Source organism: Meriones unguiculatus, chromosome 7 (assembly GCF_030254825.1).
Source record: "Meriones unguiculatus strain TT.TT164.6M chromosome 7, Bangor_MerUng_6.1, whole genome shotgun sequence".
Classification (NCBI taxonomy): domain Eukaryota; kingdom Metazoa; phylum Chordata; class Mammalia; order Rodentia; family Muridae; genus Meriones; species Meriones unguiculatus.
In genome coordinates this window covers 79,457,734-79,479,064 of record NC_083355.1, presented here as the reverse complement: position 1 = coordinate 79,479,064, position 21,331 = coordinate 79,457,734, and the positions used below count along the sequence as shown (strand labels likewise).

Below are 21,331 nucleotides of genomic sequence, written 5' to 3'. Positions count from 1 at the left end.
TATGGACAGCTAACAACAGGAATGGGCAGAGAAAATGCGGAATCTTTTCTCTGTGGACTATTATCCAGCAGCCACCGAGATGAATAAAACTGTAATTTACAGTGAAATGGGTGGAACCAAAGGACTCTTTGCTAGGTGAAACCAGCCAGACGCTGAAAAAAATGAGTATGGCATTCTCTCTCTCTCTCATGTTGTATTGGCAACAAATATAACAAAATGCTGACCTGACCTGAAGATAGGCTGGTGATTACGAGGGGTAGGAGACAGGAGGAGGGCTGCATTTAACCAGTGCCTGTTGTGTGTGTGTAATCAAGAATACATCCCACCAATATGTTCAGTTTAAATTTAAAAGGTGTATAGCTAAATAAATACGATTAAAAGAAATGTGAGTATCTAGTATGCACCGAGGAGGCTTATAATAAAAATATCAAAAGACACAATAAAGAAAATTAAAAACACGATTAGCATACATACACATGATAAGGTTTTAATAGTCTACGATACCAATTTGGTTTATCAGATTGCAGTTTGTCCAGTCCTCATCAGCCTAACTGATGTTAACCTTCTTGGATGCATTTTCTATTATTGTAGTATGGTTATTTTGGGAACATTTTGTTATTCCCCCTTTCCAGCTATATCCCATGAAATGTTTTATTTGTGCTTGAAAGAAAAAAAAAAAAAAAGATGTGCCCTTTCATGTGAATCAACCAGTAACTAGCAAAAGGCAAGAATTTCCCCTGGGCAGAGGGCAGGGATGTGCTGTGAGCAAATGAGAAAGGAATAAAATGACCAGTAAGTTAAAAAATAAAAATAAAGATTGATGGAAAGTGCAGATCTTAGGAAGCAACCTCAGTTACGAGCTTGGGAAGCCCAGCGGGAGGTTTTCTGAGAGATTTGTCTGGAAGGAGGCCCAGGAAAGGGCTAGCTGGAGCCTCCGGTTGCCCAGGGGCTCACAAGAGGCATCTGAGCCTGTGCCAGTAGCTGTGTGTTGTTAGGAGCTGAGATGGAGAACAAGGCTAGCCTGGGAGCAAGCTGAGCAGCAAGCCAGGCTGCTCCTTAATGTTGCAAGGCTGTCCCTTGTGCGTGTACCCTGCCTGTGTGGCAAATGAAGCAGATTGCAGCTCGGGCTGTTCACGGGGCATGGCTGAAGCTGCCTAGAGAAAGAAGGCTCGGTCTTTCTTTTTCTTTCTTTCTTTCTTTCTTTCTTTCTTTCTTTCTTTCTTGCTTTCTTGCTTTCTTGCTTTCTTGCTTTCTTGCTTTCTTGCTTTCTTTTTTTCCATGTTTCTGATTTCTTTTTGAAGACTATTCCATAGACCACAAAACGCCTCCCCCCCCCAAAAAACAACAACAACAACAACAACAACAACAACAAAAATACTGCCTGTCAGCCATCACATACTATTTCCCTTCCCTGGCCTGCTCTACTTTTATCCTGCCTGCCTCACCTGAAGATTTCATGTACATCGCAGTCTCAGCCTTTACGGCTTCTCCTCCTACCTTTTCAAGGCTTGCCCATCTTGTAGCTCCTGTCAGTAGCTTCCTTCACTGTCACACAGTCAAGTGTGCAATCAGAGGAGGCCGCCACAAAGAACTTCAGCCCCAGGGGAGGCAGGGTAGGAATTATAAAGCCCAAACCTACAATAGCATCACACCAGGATGGGCTGAAGTATCAAAAGTGCCAGTTCAGTTGATTGAACAAATTTATTTATTTTCAGTTGTAAAACAAGGTGTCTCCCCCAAACCATAGATAGATAGATAGATAGATAGATAGATAGATAGATAGATAGATAGATAGATAGATAGATAGGTGGGTAGATGGATGGATCTTTATTTAGAAGTTATAGCAATAGACATTTTTGTAGTTCTTCTTGAGTCTGTTTTGGTTTTGGTAAGGTAAATTTTTAGTGAAACATATTTTGTCTAAATTTCCTATCTTACTGCCAAGTACATAATGCCACTTTCTTATAGTTTAAAAGTTATATGCAAATACACAATCCTTTTCATCCTAAAAAGGTTTCTGTCTTCTTCCGAGGCCGATAATGCCAAAGATCTTCATAGTTCATTTTCAGGAGCCAGCAACCGGTGTATTATAATTCTCAGATTTTATGACTAGACTGTGTGTGCATGAGAGTGTTCTGTTCAGCAGGGTGCGCTCAGCCCGGGCTGGGGAGCAGTTGGGAGAAGTTAGCCCAAACTAGGACAGAATGGAGTTACCCTGTGTAGTTAAGTTATGGCAGAGGAGCGTTCCATGGTCTGCATACACTGGGTGGTCCAGCCCTTGATGGATGGGTGGATACTTTACTGCGGTTGAACCTCCGTGGCTAATTACAGACGCATTTCACGTGCTCGTGTTTTCGGTGCTGTGGAAATGCTGGGCCACACTGTCGCTGAGGACCTGCCAGGCTGCCTTCCAAAGTGGCCGAACAACTCCACATTCCTGCCATCAGGTGCAAGCTTTCCTGTCCCACATCCCTACCAACGTTTGGCGCTTTCGTCCTCTCTGCGGGTACACACTGAGTCGACAGTCAAGTGCTGACTCACGGTCTGACCCGAGTTGATGATGTGTCTCTTCAGGTGATGCTTAGTCATCTTGGTTGGAGAAGGGTCATTTCAGAACCATTGTCCACTTTGTAACTGAACTGTTTTAACCGGCGAAACGTAAAATTCATTGGTATATTCTCAATAAAGGTCCCTCATCACAAACATGAACTATATCACACTTTGCCAGCAAGCACTTTATCTACCGAGCCGTCTCCCAGCCCAGAACATTTAAAAAGAAAATGCTATTTATTTAGATGTTAGGAGGCTGGAGAAATGGCTCAGTGGTTAAGATCACTCACTGCTCTTCTGAAGGTCCTGAGTTCAATTCCCAGAACCCACATGGCAGCTCACACCTGTATGATGCCATCTTCTGGTGTGCAGGACCCACTTATATAAAACCACTTATATAAAACCAATCAAGCAATCAATGAATAAATAAATAAATGTTTATTTAGAAGTTATAGCCGTAGTCATATTTTTGTAGTTCTTCTATAGTCTGTTTTGGTAAGCTAAATTTTTAGTGGAACATATATATATGTTGTATAAATTTTCTATTTTATTGCCAAATACATAATGGTTCTTTTTTATAGCTTAAAAGCTACATGCAAACACACAATCCTTTTCATTCTAAAAATGTTCTGTCTTTTCCCAATAAGGCCAAGGATCTTCATGGTTCATTTTCAGGAGCCAGCAACTGGTTTGTTATAATTCTCTGATTTTTTTATTACTAGACTGTGTGCATGTTTTCCTGTGGGTACACTCACTTGTGTGTGCATGACATAGATGCCTGTGCCTGTGCAGGCCAGAAGACAATCCGGGGGCCATTCCTCAGGTGTAGCTGCCATTCCCTGCTCTTCCTTCTATTTATTTATTTATTTATTCATTCATTCATTCATTCATTCATTCATTCATTTATAATTAGAACAGAGTCTTTTACTAAGCTGGCTCCCACCAAGTAAGCCAGTGAAACCCCCAAATCTACTATTTTCCACCTTGCCAGTGCTGGAATTACAATCCTGTTTCACAGGCCTGGCCACTCTAACGTGGTTTCTGGCGCTCAAACTCAGTTCTTCGTGTTTTCAAGGCTCACGACTGAGCTATCTCCCCAACCCTAAACTTTACTTTTTAAAGCAGCTTTGGGCTCTCTCCCAACACACACAAATAAAATACAGAAAGTTACCCTGTGCCTTCTGTCTAGCTCACACCTAGCCTTCCGGTAGCAACAGCCCCTGCCTGAGAGGTACATTTGTTATGTGGCTGGCTCCTCATTACCACCCAGAGTCCACAGTTTACAAAGGGATTCTCACTTGGATTGTGCATTCTGTGGTTGGGGACAAAGTTACGGCGATATTGTACCATAGAGACTAGTTCTGGTGGGCACCGTAATGACGATGCGGCCACACCAGGGTGGCACCGTGGCCGGCCCATGCCAGGGTGTCGAGACCGCATGTCATTAGAGATCATAACAAGTTTCGCTGCCCTGAAAGCATTCAGTGCACCGTCTGTCATCCTTCCTGCCTCAGATCTCTGGCAGCCACCGAGCGCTGACTAACGATCATTGTGCTTTGGTGCTCAGAGCGCCATGTAGTTAGAATCAGACAGTATAAAATGCTGGCTTCTTTCACTTAGTCATACGCTATTAGCCTCCATGTCCTTTAATGACTTAAGGGATCCTTTCTTTGTAGTGTTGAATGATATGTCATTGCCTAGATGTGCCAGCTTGTTTACCCAGCTCTGCTGGATCTAAGTTTGTGCAGACATCAACAAAAGCACTCTAAATACTTGTGCGCAGGGTTCGGAGCATGCACTTTTATCCCTTAGGTAACTATCAGAGATCACAATTGCTTACTGTACCGAAAGGTGCTTTGATGGGGAACTGCCAAGCTGTCTCCTAAAGTTATTGCACCATTTTTGCATTTCCACCAGCAGATGAGCGTCCCTGTTGCCACACACCTTAGCCAGTGTTTGATGATGTCAGAATTTTGCTTCGGATATTCTGGTGGGTCTGTAACAACATTATTTTCTGTTTTTAAAATGCCGTTCCCTGGGGAAATAGTTTGTCTGCTGTCTGCATATTGTCTTTGGTGAACTGTCTTAGGGGCCTGGGGATAATTTTGTGGAATTTGATTTTTTTTATTTATTTTACTTATTTTTTGATTTTAAGATTTTTTTCCGTAGGCCTCTCCAATATAGAAAGCAACACTTGATGGAGTTTCATTACAGATGTAAGAATTGTTGGTTTCTGTTTGTTCAAAATTTTACAGGTTGCTAGGAGAAAGCTTGATCTCCAAGCTTCTAGTGCTGTTTAGTTACTTTGTGTTTTATTGAGTGCCATTATTATCTTTCTGATTTTCTTCTGCATCATTTATATACATTTACTTTTTCTACTTCTAATGTTTTACATTAATCTCCTATTTTTAATATATGCATTTAATACATAATTTCTTTTTAAATTTTATTATTATTATTACTTATTATAATTTATTCACTCTGTATCTCAGCCATAGCCCCCTCCCTTATCTCCTCCCAGCCCACCTTCCCTTCCTCTTCCTCTCCCTATGTCCCTTTCCTAGTCCACTGATAGGGGAGGTCCTCCTCCCTTACTATCTGACCCTAGCCTATCAAGTGTCATCAGGACTGTCTGCATTGTCTTCCTCTGTGGCCTAGGAAGGCCACCCCGCCAGGGGGAGGTGATCAAAGAGCCAGCCACTGAGTCCATGTCAGAGACGGAGATTGAGCTTCTAATGTTTACATTAATTTCCTAGTTGTTTTCCTTTCTGATATATATATTTAAGACATAATTTCTAATGAATTATTGCTTTCGTTTTATTTCACATGACACAGATGTAATTTTTCAATGTTTTCTAAAAAAAAAGTTTAAAATTCCAATTTGGTTTCCCTTAATCAAGTAATTACATTGAATACTTATTATTTAGTGTTTTTAAATGTTTTAAATGTAGACTTCTCTCTAAGAAGGATAAGCAGCAGTATGTCTTTATTCCTTCTATAACAAGTAGGAAATTGCACAAATGAAAAAGGTCACAGTCACTTTGTAAAAGTACTGGGCAATTTGAGGGTTAATGACTTTGAGACAAACTAAAGTTCAATAGATAAGACAGATGGACGGATGTCATTGATACTTTTCTCTGAAGCAGCAAATATCAAATGAAGGCACCAGCTAAATACCAGATGTGTCTGTGGTGGTCTGAATGAGGAATGTTCCCCATAGTCTCGGACATTTGAACATTTGGTCCCCAGTCAGTGGTTCTGTTTGGGGCAGTGCTGAAGAAAGTATGTCTCTGGGGACCAGCTCTGGGATTAAAATCCTCAAGCCAGTTCCAGTTTGCTCCTTCCGCTCTGTGCTTGCAAGTGAGGATGTGTGTTCTCAGCTTCCGGCTCCAGTTCATGCCTGCCTCCTGCTGACATAGTTCCCCGCCACAATGGACTCTTATCCTTCCCAGCCCAGAGGCCCAATAAAATCTTCTACAAGTTGTCTTGGTCACGGTGTGTTATCTCAGCAACAGAAAAATAACTAATATAGAAGCCTACATAAAGGAGTATGGGGGGAGAGAGAAAACTGATGACCCTTTTGTATATTATGTCTTGATACACGTAGGAAAGTTGAGGAGCTCTGAACAGCACTGAGCAGTATAGTACAGACTGACCGCCTGTGTTTACTCTGGACTGGAAACAAATGTTTTCATGTTACTAGAATGATGGCCCAAAAGAACCACATCATAAATGTCATCCACAAGGCAACTGAAACCAGAGACGGGCGGCATTCCGTTAAAACTGAAACCCCAAGAGACAGGAGAAGCAAAAGTCTCGTCCTTGGTGTGGTGGGTTGAACGAGACTGGCCCCTATAGTCTCCTGCATCAGAATGCCTGGTGTCCGGCTGGCGAACTGTTTAGGATGGGTTAGAAGGCATGGTCTTGTTGGAGCTGTCTCTCTGGGAGTGAGCTTTGAGGTTCCGAAAGAGCTCACACTAGGCCCAGTCTCTCTCTCTCTCTCTGGCTCAGTCTCTGTCTCTGTGTGTATGTGTCAGTCTCTCTCTCTCTCTGTCTCTGTCTCTGTGTTTCTGTTTCTCTCTGTCTCTCTGTCTCTCTCTGTCTCTCTGTCTCTCTGTCTCTCTCTCTCCTCTCTCTGCCTGCACCTTTGGATCAGAATATAAAGCTCTCAGCTACTGCATCAGCACCATGTCTGCCTGCCTGCCTCCCCGCTCCTGGCCATGGCGATAATGGACTCACGTCTGAAACTGTAGGCAAGCCCTCAATTAAATAATTTCCTTTCTGAGAGTGGCTCTGGTTTTGGTGTTTCATCACAGAAATGGAAACCCTAACTAAGACACTTGGCTCCTTACTGACACAGAAATTTGGAGGCCTGCCTGGAGTACCTGAGAGTCTCAAAACAAAACCAAAAGACCTGAAACCCGCAACGACTCAGTTCAGTTTCTGAACTCGATCAACAACTTAGTCTATTGAGTAGCAGACGAAGGATAAACTTTTCTGAAGGCAAACAGCATCAACTGCCAGTGTTGATAACTGCTTTATACACACAGTGTTCATTTTACTACAAAGTATACGTAGACATGCAGGAGACAAAGACATAAGGCCAATGATCAAGTGAAAAAAAATTGTTTTAATTGGATGTCCAGAAAATGGGTCAGGAGGAATGAAGGAAGACTCCACCGCTAACTGACTAAGGAAAGTCAAGGAAGGAGGGGTTTACTTGGGCTCCCAGTTGGAGGGCAAGGCCCATTTAGGGAGGGAAGAGATAGCGGCAGAACCATCAAGAAGCCGGTCAGTGTGTCCCCTATCAGGAAGCAGAAAGCATAATTTTTAAATCTGGTTTAAAAGTTGTGAAACAATTACAGAAATGAACAAAAGCATATGTGATGCTTTTTAAAGATGGTTAAGGAAGAAATGAAAGAAATGGGTGTGATGAATTAGGAGGAAGTAGGAGATTGACAGGTTTGGTGGTATCGATGATTTAACACATGAATTTAACATTTTCCAGAGCTAACTAGCCTAGACTAAAAACATGGTTCAAGAATGTGCTGTTTACAACAACATAAAGAGGTGCAGATCACAGTGGCCCATTCCTGTAATCCCAACACTCAGAGAGGCAGGGGCAAAAGGATCTCTGTGAGTTCAAGGCCAGCCTGGTCTATAAGGTATGTCCAGGACAGCCCTGGCTACACAGAGAAACTCTGTCTCAAAATAAACAAACAAAAACAAACAAACATATATATATATATATATATATATATATATATGAAATAAGTTTTATTACACAAACACCAGAAGAAAATAATGTATATGTTATCACCAGCTATACTAGGCTTTTGGTCAAGGATTATTGCTAGAGATAAAGACAGCCTTTTTTTTTTGATAAAGGTAAATTTATCAGTTAGACATGATAGGCTTGAATTTAAAAATGCTCAGCAACATAATTTCAAAATATATAAACAAGAAAGTATAGACTTAAAAAATCTACAGACAAAACAACATAAAAATTGGTTGCAATACACTTCATTTAACATCTGACTGATACAAAATTGAGTAGTATAGATCACTTAACACTGCTGCTAATCAACGTAACTTGACTGATATTTGCAGAGCTTCTATATTCTTTCAAGTTGGCTTGACATCTATGTGAAAGTTGATCATCTCTCCAGCCCAAACTGTGTGCTTTTAAATGAGCATAACAGATCTTTTTTTTTTTTAAGTTGAAAACAAAAAATATGCTTTCATTGGAAAGGTCTGGTAAAACTGAAGCAAAATAAAAAAATAATAAAATGAAATATAAAGCAAATATACAAAGAAGACACAACAAATAAGATTTAATCTTTAAAATAAATTTATAACATTGAAAAGTGTCTAGCCAGGTGATGAAGAGAGTACAGGGAAAATGCGACAGTGTCGTAGATGAAGGGGAGACAAGCGGTGGCTCTTCCAGATTACTGAAAATATTAGAAGGTCGGGTTATGAGTAATTGCTGCCAATGATCTTTTTCTTTTGCAATGCTGGGGCCTGAACCTGTGAGTTCATACACACTAGGCAGGCTTGCTGTCGCTGTGCTGTATTCCCAGTTCAACAATTTTTTTTTTCAATATTCCTCTTTACTTGAATAAAACTAACATTACAATCAGAAACTAAAAAGCAGGAGCATCTCAGACCTTATTGAAGAATTATGTGAGTCAACTAGATCCAGGTGGGCTGAGTGGTGAGTTCTTCGGATTATAACAGGGTATCTCATTTTACCTGAAACCCTCCCAAAAAGGAACATTTTCCAACTTAGTTGCTGAAGCTAGTGTGACCATAATGCAAAAGAAAAAGAAAGATAGCTCCATAAGAAGAAGAGGAGGAGGAGGAGAAGAAGGGCAATCAGGAAATAGGAGGAGGAGGAGGAGGAAGAAAAGGGGGATCAGGAGAAAGAGGAGGTAGAGGAGGAGAAGAAGGGGGGTTAGGAGGAGGAAGAGGAGGAGGAGGCCAAGGAGGTGGTGGTGCTGGCAGGGTATAGTTTGTTTCTTACAAATTCAACAATTATACATGGAAGTTTTCCAAATTTAACCTTAAATGAGAAGTGTATTAAAAGGTATCACATTAAAAACGCGATAAAGTTTAGTGTAGGACTAAAATTTTTATAAAACATTCACAATTGACTGTGTGTAATTTGTGCATCATAGAATAACCAGAGAAACACGTTATGTTCGTTTCAGTAGCTTCAGAAAAGGTGTTTGCTAAAAGTTAATATCTGTTCAGAAAACCAGAGCTAGAGTAACAATTCCCTAATCCCATAAATCCCAGGAAAAAAAATTAAAGCCAATACCACAGTCAATGGTAAAATTTGAAAGTGTGTCCCTGTCATTCGGGAGAAAGACAAAGTTACCCATTACTGTTTCTGGCCACTATCTTCCTGCCAGCCATCGTCAGTTTAGCATGCCGGTGTGGACTGAGAAGATGGCTGAGGAAATGAGGCTTGAGCCCAACCCCAGATCCCACCACTGGGGAGATCCCTGGGTCTCGCTAGTAGTCAACGGAGTTCCAACCCAGTGAGAGGGCCCCGTCTCGAAAAGCAGAAGGGGGACCACTGAGCACATTCATGCACACGTAAACAGATAAACAGGCAGATAAATAAACAAGATGAGACAGGGCAAAGAGAAAAATGATAGAGCTTTCCCGTTAAAAACAGATATGACTGTGAGCATAGAACGTTCCAAAGAACCTACAAGCAGCGTTAGTAAATCGCAGTTAGGAAAATCACCTGTGAATATTCAATAACTTGCTCTAGCCTTTTCCATTTCTATTTTTTGACTCTTCTATTTGAATAATGCATTGGGCTTTCATTCACTGAGCATTTTTCAGCTCATTTTGTTTTAATCGACTCGAGTTTCTGAGTTATTCGCTGGCCCTGTTCAGACAATATTTTCAGTACATTTTTTAACACATTTGTGCTTTCCATCCTGGAAGCGCATCCTTTTCTAGCTTCTGTTGGTTTGAGCGACTTGATTCTGTTGTTCCTCTACCTCACTCATTTGAAGTTTTGTCGGATGGTTGTTTTCTCATAGGGCTGGCACAAGAATGCTAAACATGCCAAATCCGACGCATCACAAGTGTAGGGTTAACACACCCTCCCTCCCTGACAACTCAAGGACTGTAGGATGTTTCTGTCGCTCGCTTTCCTACCGTGTATTCTACTTCACTCTCCATTTTAGTTTTGCTTCTCTTTTTAAAAAAAAACTCCTCCAAACACCACCAACAGTGTCTCAAAAAGATTGTCTTCATGCGCTGTTTATCTGCAAGTGTGTGCGCGCACCACGTGCAAGCAATACAGAGGCCAAAAGAGGGTGTTTGGACCCCTCGATGGTTGCTAGGCATCACGTAAGGCCTCTTCAAGAACAGCAGGTGCTCTTAAACCTGAAACCCTATTCCCAGCCCCGACGTCCAGTTTTAAAAAATTAATCCTTTGAAATGTTCGTACCATATTCAGCTCCTCCCCAGCTTCTCTCAGGCCCACTTCCTCCCTGAGATACTCACCTTTCCGTCCCCCTTTTCTTTTCCGTTCATCAAATCTGTGGGACCGGTGCATTCATAGACGTGTGGCCTCCCACTGGAGGATGATTCACCTAACTCTTAAAGAACACCAGCTTTCCCAGCGGGTACCAATTGCCCATAGCGTCTGCCAGGGGCGGGGCTTCATCAAACGATTCCCTCTCCTTCTGGGGGTTGTTCTGGCTTGAGCATTCGTGGTGCCTGGGCATGCTGCTAACTGCTGTTCATGTTCATGCAGCTGCCCTGATGTGTCCAGAGGACGCTGTTTCCTTGTATTTGTTTACCACCTCTGGCCCTTCCTCTCCTTACACAATGATCCCTGAGCCCTGGTGTGTGTGTGTGTGTGTGTGTATGTGTGTGTGGAGTACAGATGTTCCATTTAGGGATGAGCATCCCACAGGCCCTTCTTCTCTGCACTTTGGTCAGTCGTGGGCCTTTGTGTTATTTACCATCTACTGCAGACGGAAGCTTCTCTGATGAGGGTTGAGAGATGCATTCATCCGTGGGCATAACAAATTACCGTTATTATTATCGTTATCTATGCACAAATCAGGTGTGCACAGGCTTGATGGTAAGATCCTGTTGCTAAAGAGTCACAGAACATGGAAATACTAGACTGACGCTGACCCGGAAGCTTCATCTCTGCCAGATAGCCTTCACGGTGCTAGCAGATGCGGTGAATGCTACCGGAGGAGAGGAGAGATCATCAGTTTTACCCTGCTGTGAACCATGGGAACTACAGCTATGACTGGCCTGGAAAGATATCCTCACTGGCAGAACGGTAGTGTGATCATGAAGTAGCCTACCACTTTCTGGTTGGCAGTTAAGTCCTGCTGCACAAGATGAAACCCATCATCGGCACCAGTGGCTGGATGGGTTCGGGTTAGGGTTGTGAGAGAACCCGCTGCTATTACTCTGCTAAATAGACCTTCTTGTTTCCTTCCAGCACCCCCTTTGAGGCGGGAACAGCAGGCCTGAGGTGCCAACCCCATCACCCCTGCCATCTCCTCCCCTGGATGCTTCTCAGTTTCAGTATGATGTGGGTCATGATACTGATAACTTATGTATCCTGTTGAGGAGTTGAATGATCATCACAAGTCTAAGACTTGATGTCCTTATTTGTAAAATGCCCACTGCGGATCAATTATTCACCTTCTTCACTGAGTCTCCTATTTGAAACCTCAAGGTCTTTCCCTCCGTTACTGACAAATACTGTCCCTTGGGCTTGTCACAGAGTGACCCCTGCATGTGCCTGGAATTATGATTCACGTTTCAGATTTGTCTGCCAGGGAAACTGCCGCCATTCAAAGTGGCAAGGCTCTTTCTTCTCAGCACTCAGCTCAGCTATCACCTACACTTGGATGCCTGTCCTGAAAGCTCCTCCCCGCTCTGTTCCATCTTGTGTATCCACTCTTCCTTTTCAGACAGCTATGTGATTGCCTCCATCTAGTTACAGTATCCAGTGAGAAGCTCTCTTTGTAGTTAGAGACACACGCTTAGTATGGCCATAGATGCTTGTACATCAAATGAATGGATGAATGAAAGAATGAATCCAGAAATCAAAGCAACTGTCTCTACTCCCCAGAGATATTATAATCCAGAACATATAAGAATGCATTTTCTGAATTATCAGTGCTAATCCATTATCGCAGGCTCCACAATTACAATTCATGCATTGCCTTGTTTCAGCACTTAAGTACCAAGCTGGCTGTCTCTTTAAATTTTCTTATTCCATACATCCTAGAGCCAAATCCTTAGTGTTCTTTGATCATAATGAAGTCTATTTTTACTTCTGTGCCTTTACTTCCAATTCCAACACTTTACAGAGTATTTTTTTTTAAAAAATCAAGATGTTCTAGGAGAATGCCTGAATTGGGTTGACAGTTATTCATCCTGGCATAAAAACTCAGTGTCTCTGAATATTCTTCCCTCTACATCTTAATCATCTCTTCTGTGTTTTCTTTCTTTTCCTTCCCCTCTTTCCTCCTCCCTGCCTCCCTTTTCACTCTTTTCCTTACCTCCTTCTTTTCTTTTGTTTGTCCTTCCTTTTCTTCTGAAACATGGTCTTGCTATGTAGTCCCAGCTGGCCTCACACTCACTATCCTGCCTGAGCTTCCTAGGTGCTGAGGTGATGAGGACACGGGGCTCTTCCCTAGTCTTTGAGTGTCTGCTCCAAGTTTCCCTTGCTGACCCTCCTTATAAAATAGCAAACATCCACCATTCCCATTCTCTCTCCCTTTGTACCTGCTTTATTTTTCCTGGACACTTGTCTGCAAGAGTATACTGTATATTTAAAACTCCTATTTTTATCTGCCCTCTTCCACATCCTAGCATGGGAAATCCTGAGAGTTAAGAGCTCTGCTCTTTGTCTAGACCACTGCTTACCATGTTGTAAGTGCTCAATAAATATTTGTTGAATGAACTATCAGTCTAGGTGGTACTGTTTTCCTTCAGCGGAATGCTGGAGCCCTGGGAGAGAGATACCACACAGCCATTGTGGGCACACCAAACCCCCAGCATTTATCTGAATCTGGGATGAGATTACAAAATTTGGCTGTTTTGCTTTTCTTTAAAACAGGCTGTGCGATGCATGATTTCATCTTGGAAACTATAGAAATCGCTTCCTTTCCTGGCAGGCACCTAATCCGAGTGTTCTGAGCTGGCTGTGGAAAAAGCCCTTCTGTTCCTCCCTGGCTGGAAGGCTGTGGCAGTTCCTGCCTGCTCTAAGCAAGCTTTCTCTTGCTTCCCATGTTCATTCACCTCTTAAGGAAATTTACATATCTTTTGTACCCGTTTTATTGCTTTGAACTTGGCAAGAGCTGTCAGTCAGTTCTGTGCAGATGCAAGCAAAGAAAGTATCCGTTTGCCATGTTTGGGGGAAGTGAAGTCATACTTCACAGTGACAAACATGTAAAGCTAGAACTTTCTGTGTATCGTGAGATGCCCAGGTGAAAACCAGGTACCTGACACAGTACATGTGTGTCTAATGAATGCATGGGTGAGAGACTCTCAGTCCAGCAATCTCCCCCCTCTGTCTCTCCATCAATCTATTTCTGTCTCTGATTTCCCGTACACTGATCGGAAACCCCTCACTTCTCATGTCATTAGTAGCAATCCTGTGACATCATCGGAAGTCTTACTTACTTCCTCAACCCTCAACGATCAGATGTCCCTACTGGCATTTCGATCTCCATCAAACTGCTTCCTTCTGATTTATCGTGATTCAGAAAAAAAAAAAAAAATGCGGTTGTTCAGCTAAACCGCCTTTTCAGAGTCACGTCTGTGGTGGGTAAAGATGCGCAGCCCAAGGATTCTGATACGATTTGTCCTCTGGTTGAGAAAGAGCTTGCCCCTGACCGCTGTCCTTTGCTGGGAGTGTGCTGAGCGCGGCTTTCCTGCTGAGAGGAACAATATACCCTATGCAGCCTGACTGGCAATATACGGCATCACAGGGAATGTGGGCGAACACTTAGAACTTGGCTATTCCCACGGAAGGGAACGCACCTGCTGGCACCTTCATGTAGAATCCCAAAGCTATTGTTGGACTGGCAGTGCCTCCTAGTGGCCCAGGCCCCAAAGTCTGACAAGTGTCTGGGGGCAGCAACAGAAGGCTGGCGACTCCTGTCCAGCCCAATCCTCTTTGAGTCTACATGAGGCAGGGAGAGGTTGGTGTTGATGACCTCATGGGAATTCACCAGACTCCTCAGTAACCTGCTGGTTGAATTCCCAGCAACGACTGGCTGTGAAATGAAGAAAGAGATGGGGTGATGGTGGAGGTACAGACAGAACAAGGCCACCACACCTCTAGAGGTGAATTTGAAAAGTGCTATGTCATCACGTGTGCCCTATCGGCTCTGGAGAGCCCCACCCCCGCCCCACCCTCATCCCCTGGAGGAGAGGTCAGCTACCCAGAAATGCCAAATCATCCCCTGACTTCAGATGCTGCAACCATAGTCAGGGGGGCCCCAGCCGGTTGCTTTGGAACCTTGTATTCTGAAAAGAATATGCACGACTCCAAAGATCCTTTTTGAAAGATCGTATCCTCCTAAAAATGAAGAAGAAATCCCATCTACAGGCACAACCTGCCCTAGGCCTTTGCCAAACACAGGCTATGCAAATACGAATTTGAGTCTGACTAGACTTCCTGGGAGAAGCAGGGAGGCACCTAGAAGCACTCATTCAGGAGGAGAAAAGTACCCAGCGAGAGTGAAGGTTATGTCCCAGGAAAATCAGAACGGGACAGGTAGTGCTGACGCCTAGGAACTCTTCCTTTGACATTCTGTGGTTCCCCAATGCAGAGCTCCCCCCCCACCTGCCTTGACCTCGCATGGACCCCATTCCAAACAATGCCCACAGACCGACCATTCCTATCCATTTGCTGTCTTATGTTCTGTCCAGTCTCCCAAGATCTCCGTGTATGTTTCGAGAAAGCATTCACTGTGGAGGCCATGCTACGTCATGAAGGTAGTCAGGCACCACCCATCGTTCTCCGCCTTCTACAGTCCCGTTTTGACTGGGACTCCTGCAGCCTCTGGCTAGCTAGTCCTGGAAGCCAACCTCACCCGTCAAATTACACACACCTCCAGACCCCTCACCCCACTGTGCCCAGTCTCGAAGGCGACGTTGACAGAGGGCCCTTTGCTGCTCTGAGTTCTGTCTGAGTGTCCCGCAAACTGATGACCCCTGTCGATCACCAACGACGCCATGTGACGTGCCAATACTTAAGCGCTTCGACCCGGGGCTTCCACATCCCACGGTCTGATATTTATTCTTTCAGCTTACAAACACAGAACTACAGTCCTTTGGGAGTACAGTCAGATTCTCCTCAGTGGTTGTTGCTTGGACAATGGCAGGATGGTAGCCACAATTTTATTCACAAGGTTTTAGGTAACTGTGGAATATTCCAGACAAGGGGCAGGATTTGGCAGTCCTTCGGAAGATTCCAGGCAACAATCTGTGTCCAACATTTTTAGAATTGGGGACAGCAGAGGCGAGCGAACAGGGAGGACTAGTGGGCATTGTGCTGTAAGCATGGCATCTGTCCTGCCGCCTGTCTTCTTCGCCAACAGGTTTCCTGCTTCTAAGAAATTTCTAGAATGTGCACCACCGCACTGGTTAGGAATAGCCCCAGTCTCCTTAGCCGCGGGCCGTCCTTTCCTTCCTCCCTTCTCCCCTTCTTCCGCCACCCCCTCCCCAGCCCCTACACACACGCCGCCCCCTTGCCTAGGCCGCCCATCACCCCCTCCACCCTCCCTGAGGCCGCTCCCCGAGGCTGGGCAACCCGCGCCGCCGCGGTCGCGTTGAGCAGCCGCATCCGTGCGCAGGAGCGCGCGCGCGCGCGCGGCTCCGGGACCGCGCTGATTCGCTGTCGCGCTCTGCGGCGCTCGTGCCCGCCCGCCCCTTGAGCGCGCTCCCGGCGCCGCTTCAGTCTGCAGCCGCGCGGCCACCGGAGCCCACCGCCGCAGCCGGCCAGCGACGCCGAGTGTGCAAGCTCAGCCGCCTGGAGGAGAGCCACGGCGAGCCCGCCAAGCCCGCACCATGCAGGCCACCGCCGATTCCACCAAGATGGACTGTGTGTGGAGCAACTGGAAAAGTCAGGGTATTCTCTTTATTTCGGTTGTGCATGCCTGCGGCGCACGCGGAACCGCGATCCGGACTCGGCCTTTGTGCATCATTTCACCTGTGGGACCTATGCATGCTTTACACCCAGAAGCTTTCTGCGGGGGGAGTAAACCTGTGCTTGGCAAAAATCTGGACATGGATGATATTTGCCCCCCTCCCCGCCGCCTTTGCCCCCTCCCAGTTCACCCCTTTGTTTTCTTGTGTACTGTGGTGTTGTAAATAATGCATTATTTGCCTCCTCCGGGAGCCTTTCTGGCCTGCTCATTCAGGGGTTGTTTAATTTCTCAGCTGCGGAGTTAAAGTGCTTCCTTAGTGTTTCTGAATCCCAGTGGCTTCTTCTTTTTTTTTTTTTTTTTTTTTTTTTTTTCTTCTCCCTGCCCAAAGGTTGAGATCAGAGCTATTAACTGAGAGGGCATCCTTAGGAGAGAGGGACACACCCATTTCGGGCTTGTTATTTGTGATCACACAAAGGAGACTGGAAACGCAGACCAGCTCTCCAAATCCTGAAAATATGATGGCGTAGCCACTTACTAGGTTTGGCTCACTTTAAAATATTCTGGTGTTTCTGACTGTCACGGGAATGACCTATACCGTTTATTTGTAACAATGGGTTTCGGTGGAATAAACGGAGGGAAAGAGCAAAGCAGTAGCGGCTGCCCGCCCTCTGGGCTAACAGATTTGTTTAGAAATGGTCCATATCAGCCCTGGGTGTGGCCGCACTCCATCCTCGCTTGCTTTTCAGCCATTTTTACTCAGCCTCATGTTTCACACATCCATCTCTCCTTTGTTACAGTTAAGATTTTTCCCCCCTCACCTTGCTCACCTTGCATAAGGAGGAGAAAGGGAGGCTTTGCAAGAATGATTGTGTGAGGTGAAGTGGGGGGGGGGTTGGTCAGATCCAACGTCTTTTGATATTTAACAAATAGAGTTCTGAAGAAGGCGCATTCAATGGAACCTGCAGAGGTTTGCAGCATCCTTGGGGACCAAGAGCACTCGGGAGTGGTAGCTCTTTTTATCTTTTATCTAATTTTTTTTAACTAAAAAAAAAAAATCTTTACTGCTTCTGTAGGATTTTTCTTTTAGTTCTTCTTAAGAAAAGGTAAAAACACAAATCTCAAAATCAAAGCACCCTTGCTTTGGTTTATGTTTGTTGAACCGGGTGGCACTGGCATTAAATACAGCAGTCTGCTTCAATTCCCATGGGCCTGTTAGAAACATTACTGTCCAAAGGACATAGGTAGACCATGAATTTAAGAGCCAGTAAATAAGAACTGTGCGGCCGAGGGGTGTAATTTTAGCAAATGATGACAGCTGGAGGGAACAGCATATGCTGAACAGAGCAGCTGGCTGCGAAGATGCTTTGTAACATTCCCGTCTACATGCGTGTGTGCTTAGACCCATCAGGTGGGTGCACGCGTTCTACAAACGTGTCTTCTTAAGAATAGCAAGCGCAGCTGAACGTAAAGGCTGGTGATCAGGGTCTGACTCTGGGTGTCTTCCACTTTTAACAGAGGCAGATATTAAAAGGTGGCAGGCTTTGCGTTTTATTTGTGTAGATGCGGAGCGTTGTGGCATTGTAGAGCTAAGGGTTTTGCATTGGTTTAGTTTAAATTGTGAAGTGGATTTTTTTTTTTATGTAATCAGGAATTGGCCTGAAATGCAACAATTCACTATCTGAAGGCAACTGTGTCTCTTTCCAGCCATACCGATACTTGTGGAGATTAATTCAGGGTTGCGGAAGAGCCTTTATACCCAGTGACCTTTGGTTGTCATTAGATTCATTGATTTTCTTTTCTCAAATAGAACAAAGCCATTAACTTGAAAACTGACAAAAAAAACAAAAACAAACAAACAAACAAAAAAACGCTAACTAGGTAGTTCTGTGCCACCAAAGAGCTGTGGTAAGAAGGAATTACTCCTTTGTTGCCCCTCCCCCAACCCCCCCGTGCCCGCTGCTGTTAAGAACTTTCACCCATAGACTAAACCTACAGCAGACTCTAGACACATCTTCACCCGAGTTCCCTGTCATTCGAAGCAATTTGTTCTAATCCCTGGCTGCACCTGAGACCCACCTGGCATGCTTAAGAAACACAAAGGCTGCTGGGCCCCACCCTGGAGCTTAGCACTGTGATTTGTTAAGAAAAAAAAAAAAAAGAATTACTCCTTCCATGAGTTTAATATATGTATACAGGGTTGGAGCTGCCAATGTATAGTAATTCATCGTGTGTTCAACTCTTAGGCCAGCAGCACTCAGTACACAGATGGCATGGGTGTGTCCTTGGAGCCGCTGCCAGTCCAGTTAGGCCTCAGGAGACGCTGCTGAAAATGTCCTCCGGAAGCGTTGGGAAGCTTTGCCTAGACAGAAAACGCATGGACTTCAGGCTTCCTCTGCATGCTTAAAATTCTCATCCACAAATTACGTCAGAGTGCTTCACTGAAACGCATCACAAAACTAGAGTGCACGGGTTCTGTGTGTGTGAGTCTGAGAGAGAGAGAGAGAGAGAGAGAGAGAGAGAGATGATTTTTAGCTAAAGACAGTTCGTTGCAGCTCATACCTCCTATATTACCAGCACTGAAGAGACTGAGGCATGAAGATGGTACAGAGGTTGCCCTGGACTGTAGACCAAACAAGCAACAACAACAGAACCGAAAATGGTTACAGAGACGAGGCTAAGTCAGGCATTGCTATACACACTTGTAATCCCAGCATTAGGATACAGAGACAGAAGGATCAGAGGTTCAAGGAAGCCTTGCTCGCACAGTGAGCTCAAGGACACCCCATGAGACCCTATCTCAAAAAAAAAACAAACAAATTTACAGGATTCCCTTTCCTGATGGCGCTAACCTTCCAGTTCACAACCGTCTTAGCATTTTTTTATTGAGGCCATTTCACTGGTTTTGTTCAATCCTCTCGAACCCTGTGCGTGGACGTTTGTTTTCACGGTTTCATTTCGCAGGTGATAGATGAAGCCTCCGTCCAGTGCACAGCTAGTGACAGCCCGAGCCCTGCTTCCCGCTGCTCTGCCATCTGCCCCTGAGGCGGCTGGTGCTCTCCTCAGTGATTTATCCACAGATGAGCTGTCTGTACAATGGTGAATAGCCCTCATATTCAGGAGTTCTCGTTTTGCCAAGGATCTTCTTTCGGAGTTCCAGTTGACTCTTGGGTGGAGGGTGATGATTAGGAGCTAAAGTGAGACTTGTGAGAAGTGGCAAAATCAGCAGGAAAAGGCCCTTCCCCTCCCAGCACTCACAACCTCCCCTGCTAATGCTGACTGACCAGAACGTGAACTCCCATCTACCTCTCTCTATCTCGCAGTAATGCGCGCTCAGGCCTTAACTTACGTTACTGTTTTCCTCATCCCCGCCATCACTGGTTGATCACTCTACATTCTGACAAATATTAACAACTACTTGGTCCTAAGCCTCCATGACATTCCTCTCACTATACTGGGCAGGGAATTCAGGGCTTAAGAGTGAGAGGATCAGCAATTTGACCTATATTGGTTTTCAACCGCAATTCAAATCCAAATGATCCTATGCCAGGAAGACAATAATGAGCAACGTACACCCACAGGACTCTGACTGTACCCCTTTATTGGATTTCACTGTGCTCAGCAAATTTGCTGGGTGACATCTTTGGTACTACAGTGGAGTTGGCAATCCGTTACGTGCTTGATGCGAAGGCCCACTTCCTACCTTATTGCATCGTGACTCTAGAATGCAAACTTTGGATGAAGCATTTGGTTAGTCTTCCGAAAGGAATTCTTTTCGGAATTCTGCGGTAGCCTACAGTGCTCTGTGGAAATGTGTCGGATGGTCAGATCTAGCTGTTACTAGCCAAAACATTTATTAAAGACCCAAACAAACATACATGTCTTAGGCACACACATGGAAAGAAATAGTCACTCTTTTTTTTTTTAATTGCATTTGAAAAACTGCGGAAATAGCTCAGTCGATAAAGTACCAGTTGCATAAGCCTGAGGTCTCAAGAAAGTTCCCAACCCCCCCCCCCCCCCCCCGCCGCTCCCAAATCTCAGTGTCATCTTGTAGTCCCAGAACTGCCGAGTGGTGACAGGCAGGTTCCTGGAGATTACTGACCAGACAGACTAACCTCAGTGAACCTCAGTTCCCAGTGAAACACCTTGCCTCAAAAAGATGAGATGGATGGCTCCTGAGCAGAGGACACACATGCACACACATGTAAATAAGGAAATATGGGAATTTGATAGAGTTTTGCATTTACATGTGGCAGCAGACCAGTCTTACCTTTTACCAACATCAGGTTTTTATTTGGCCTCATTATTAGAAAATGCCAACTATTGCAGCAGAGTGTTACACAGCAAACTCCTCCCTGGTGTAGATTCTAATGAGATCCCACGGGAACCCGTTGGAGTCATTCTAATTATGTTTCAGTTTAATCTACATGCATGGACTTTTTATAATATCTATGTTAAAAGTAAGCATTTTAAAATGGATAAGACGGCTTGACAAAAAATGCTGATCTATATCCATGGTCTTCAGGTCTGTTCTCTTTCTCAGATTTTCGTGAGTTGGTATTTACTCTGTAAACAAAACAAAACAAAAACAAACAAAAAAAAACAGCAGCGCTATTCTGACTGGGGCATTGTGAAGAATACACAGAATACAGGTTGAGGGTGAGACACTCACCACAGCTGGCTGGCCTTCTTTATTTTTAGACCGTCTCTCTTTGGAATATAAATATGGAGTCTTGTCTTAAATTAGTTTATAGTATCGTTAATTTTTAAAAATCCACAGAACCCAGCAGGGGAAAAAAAAGACCTGTTAGACCTTGAGTGTATGCTTTTCAGGGTCAGAATGTCATCTCCTTGTTGAGAAAAAGAATTCTCTCTCTTTCTGTCACACACACACACACACACACACACACACACACACACACACATGCACACACACCGAAATCCCCACATGTACTACCCCATACATTTCTTTCATATCACTACTTTTCTTTTGCTTTTTCTTTTGAAACGACCACAGCCATTTGAGAAAATATGGCTTCTTTGTAATTAACTCACAGTTCAAGGCTAAAAACTTGATGTTAATGAATCTGTAAAATACATATTCTGGGCCCAACAAC

The 21,331-nt window shown here is 44.3% G+C and overlaps 1 protein-coding gene across 3 annotated transcripts in view; it reads left to right on the top strand.

Moving 5' to 3' along the window:
* The window catches only part of Rtn1 (reticulon 1), a 185,862-nt gene that overhangs the window by 147,907 nt on the left and 16,624 nt on the right, over nucleotides 1-21,331 (top strand). The window contains exon 1 of one of the 3 annotated variants that reach the window (XM_021645513.2): nucleotides 15,968-16,195. The exons of the other annotated variants lie outside the window; for them this stretch is intronic. Coding sequence (XP_021501188.1) covers nucleotides 16,135-16,195 — 61 coding nt within the window. The 5' untranslated portion in view covers nucleotides 15,968-16,134. Of the gene's footprint in view, nucleotides 1-15,967; nucleotides 16,196-21,331 lie in introns of those variants that run through there. 3 annotated transcript variants of the gene reach the window in all.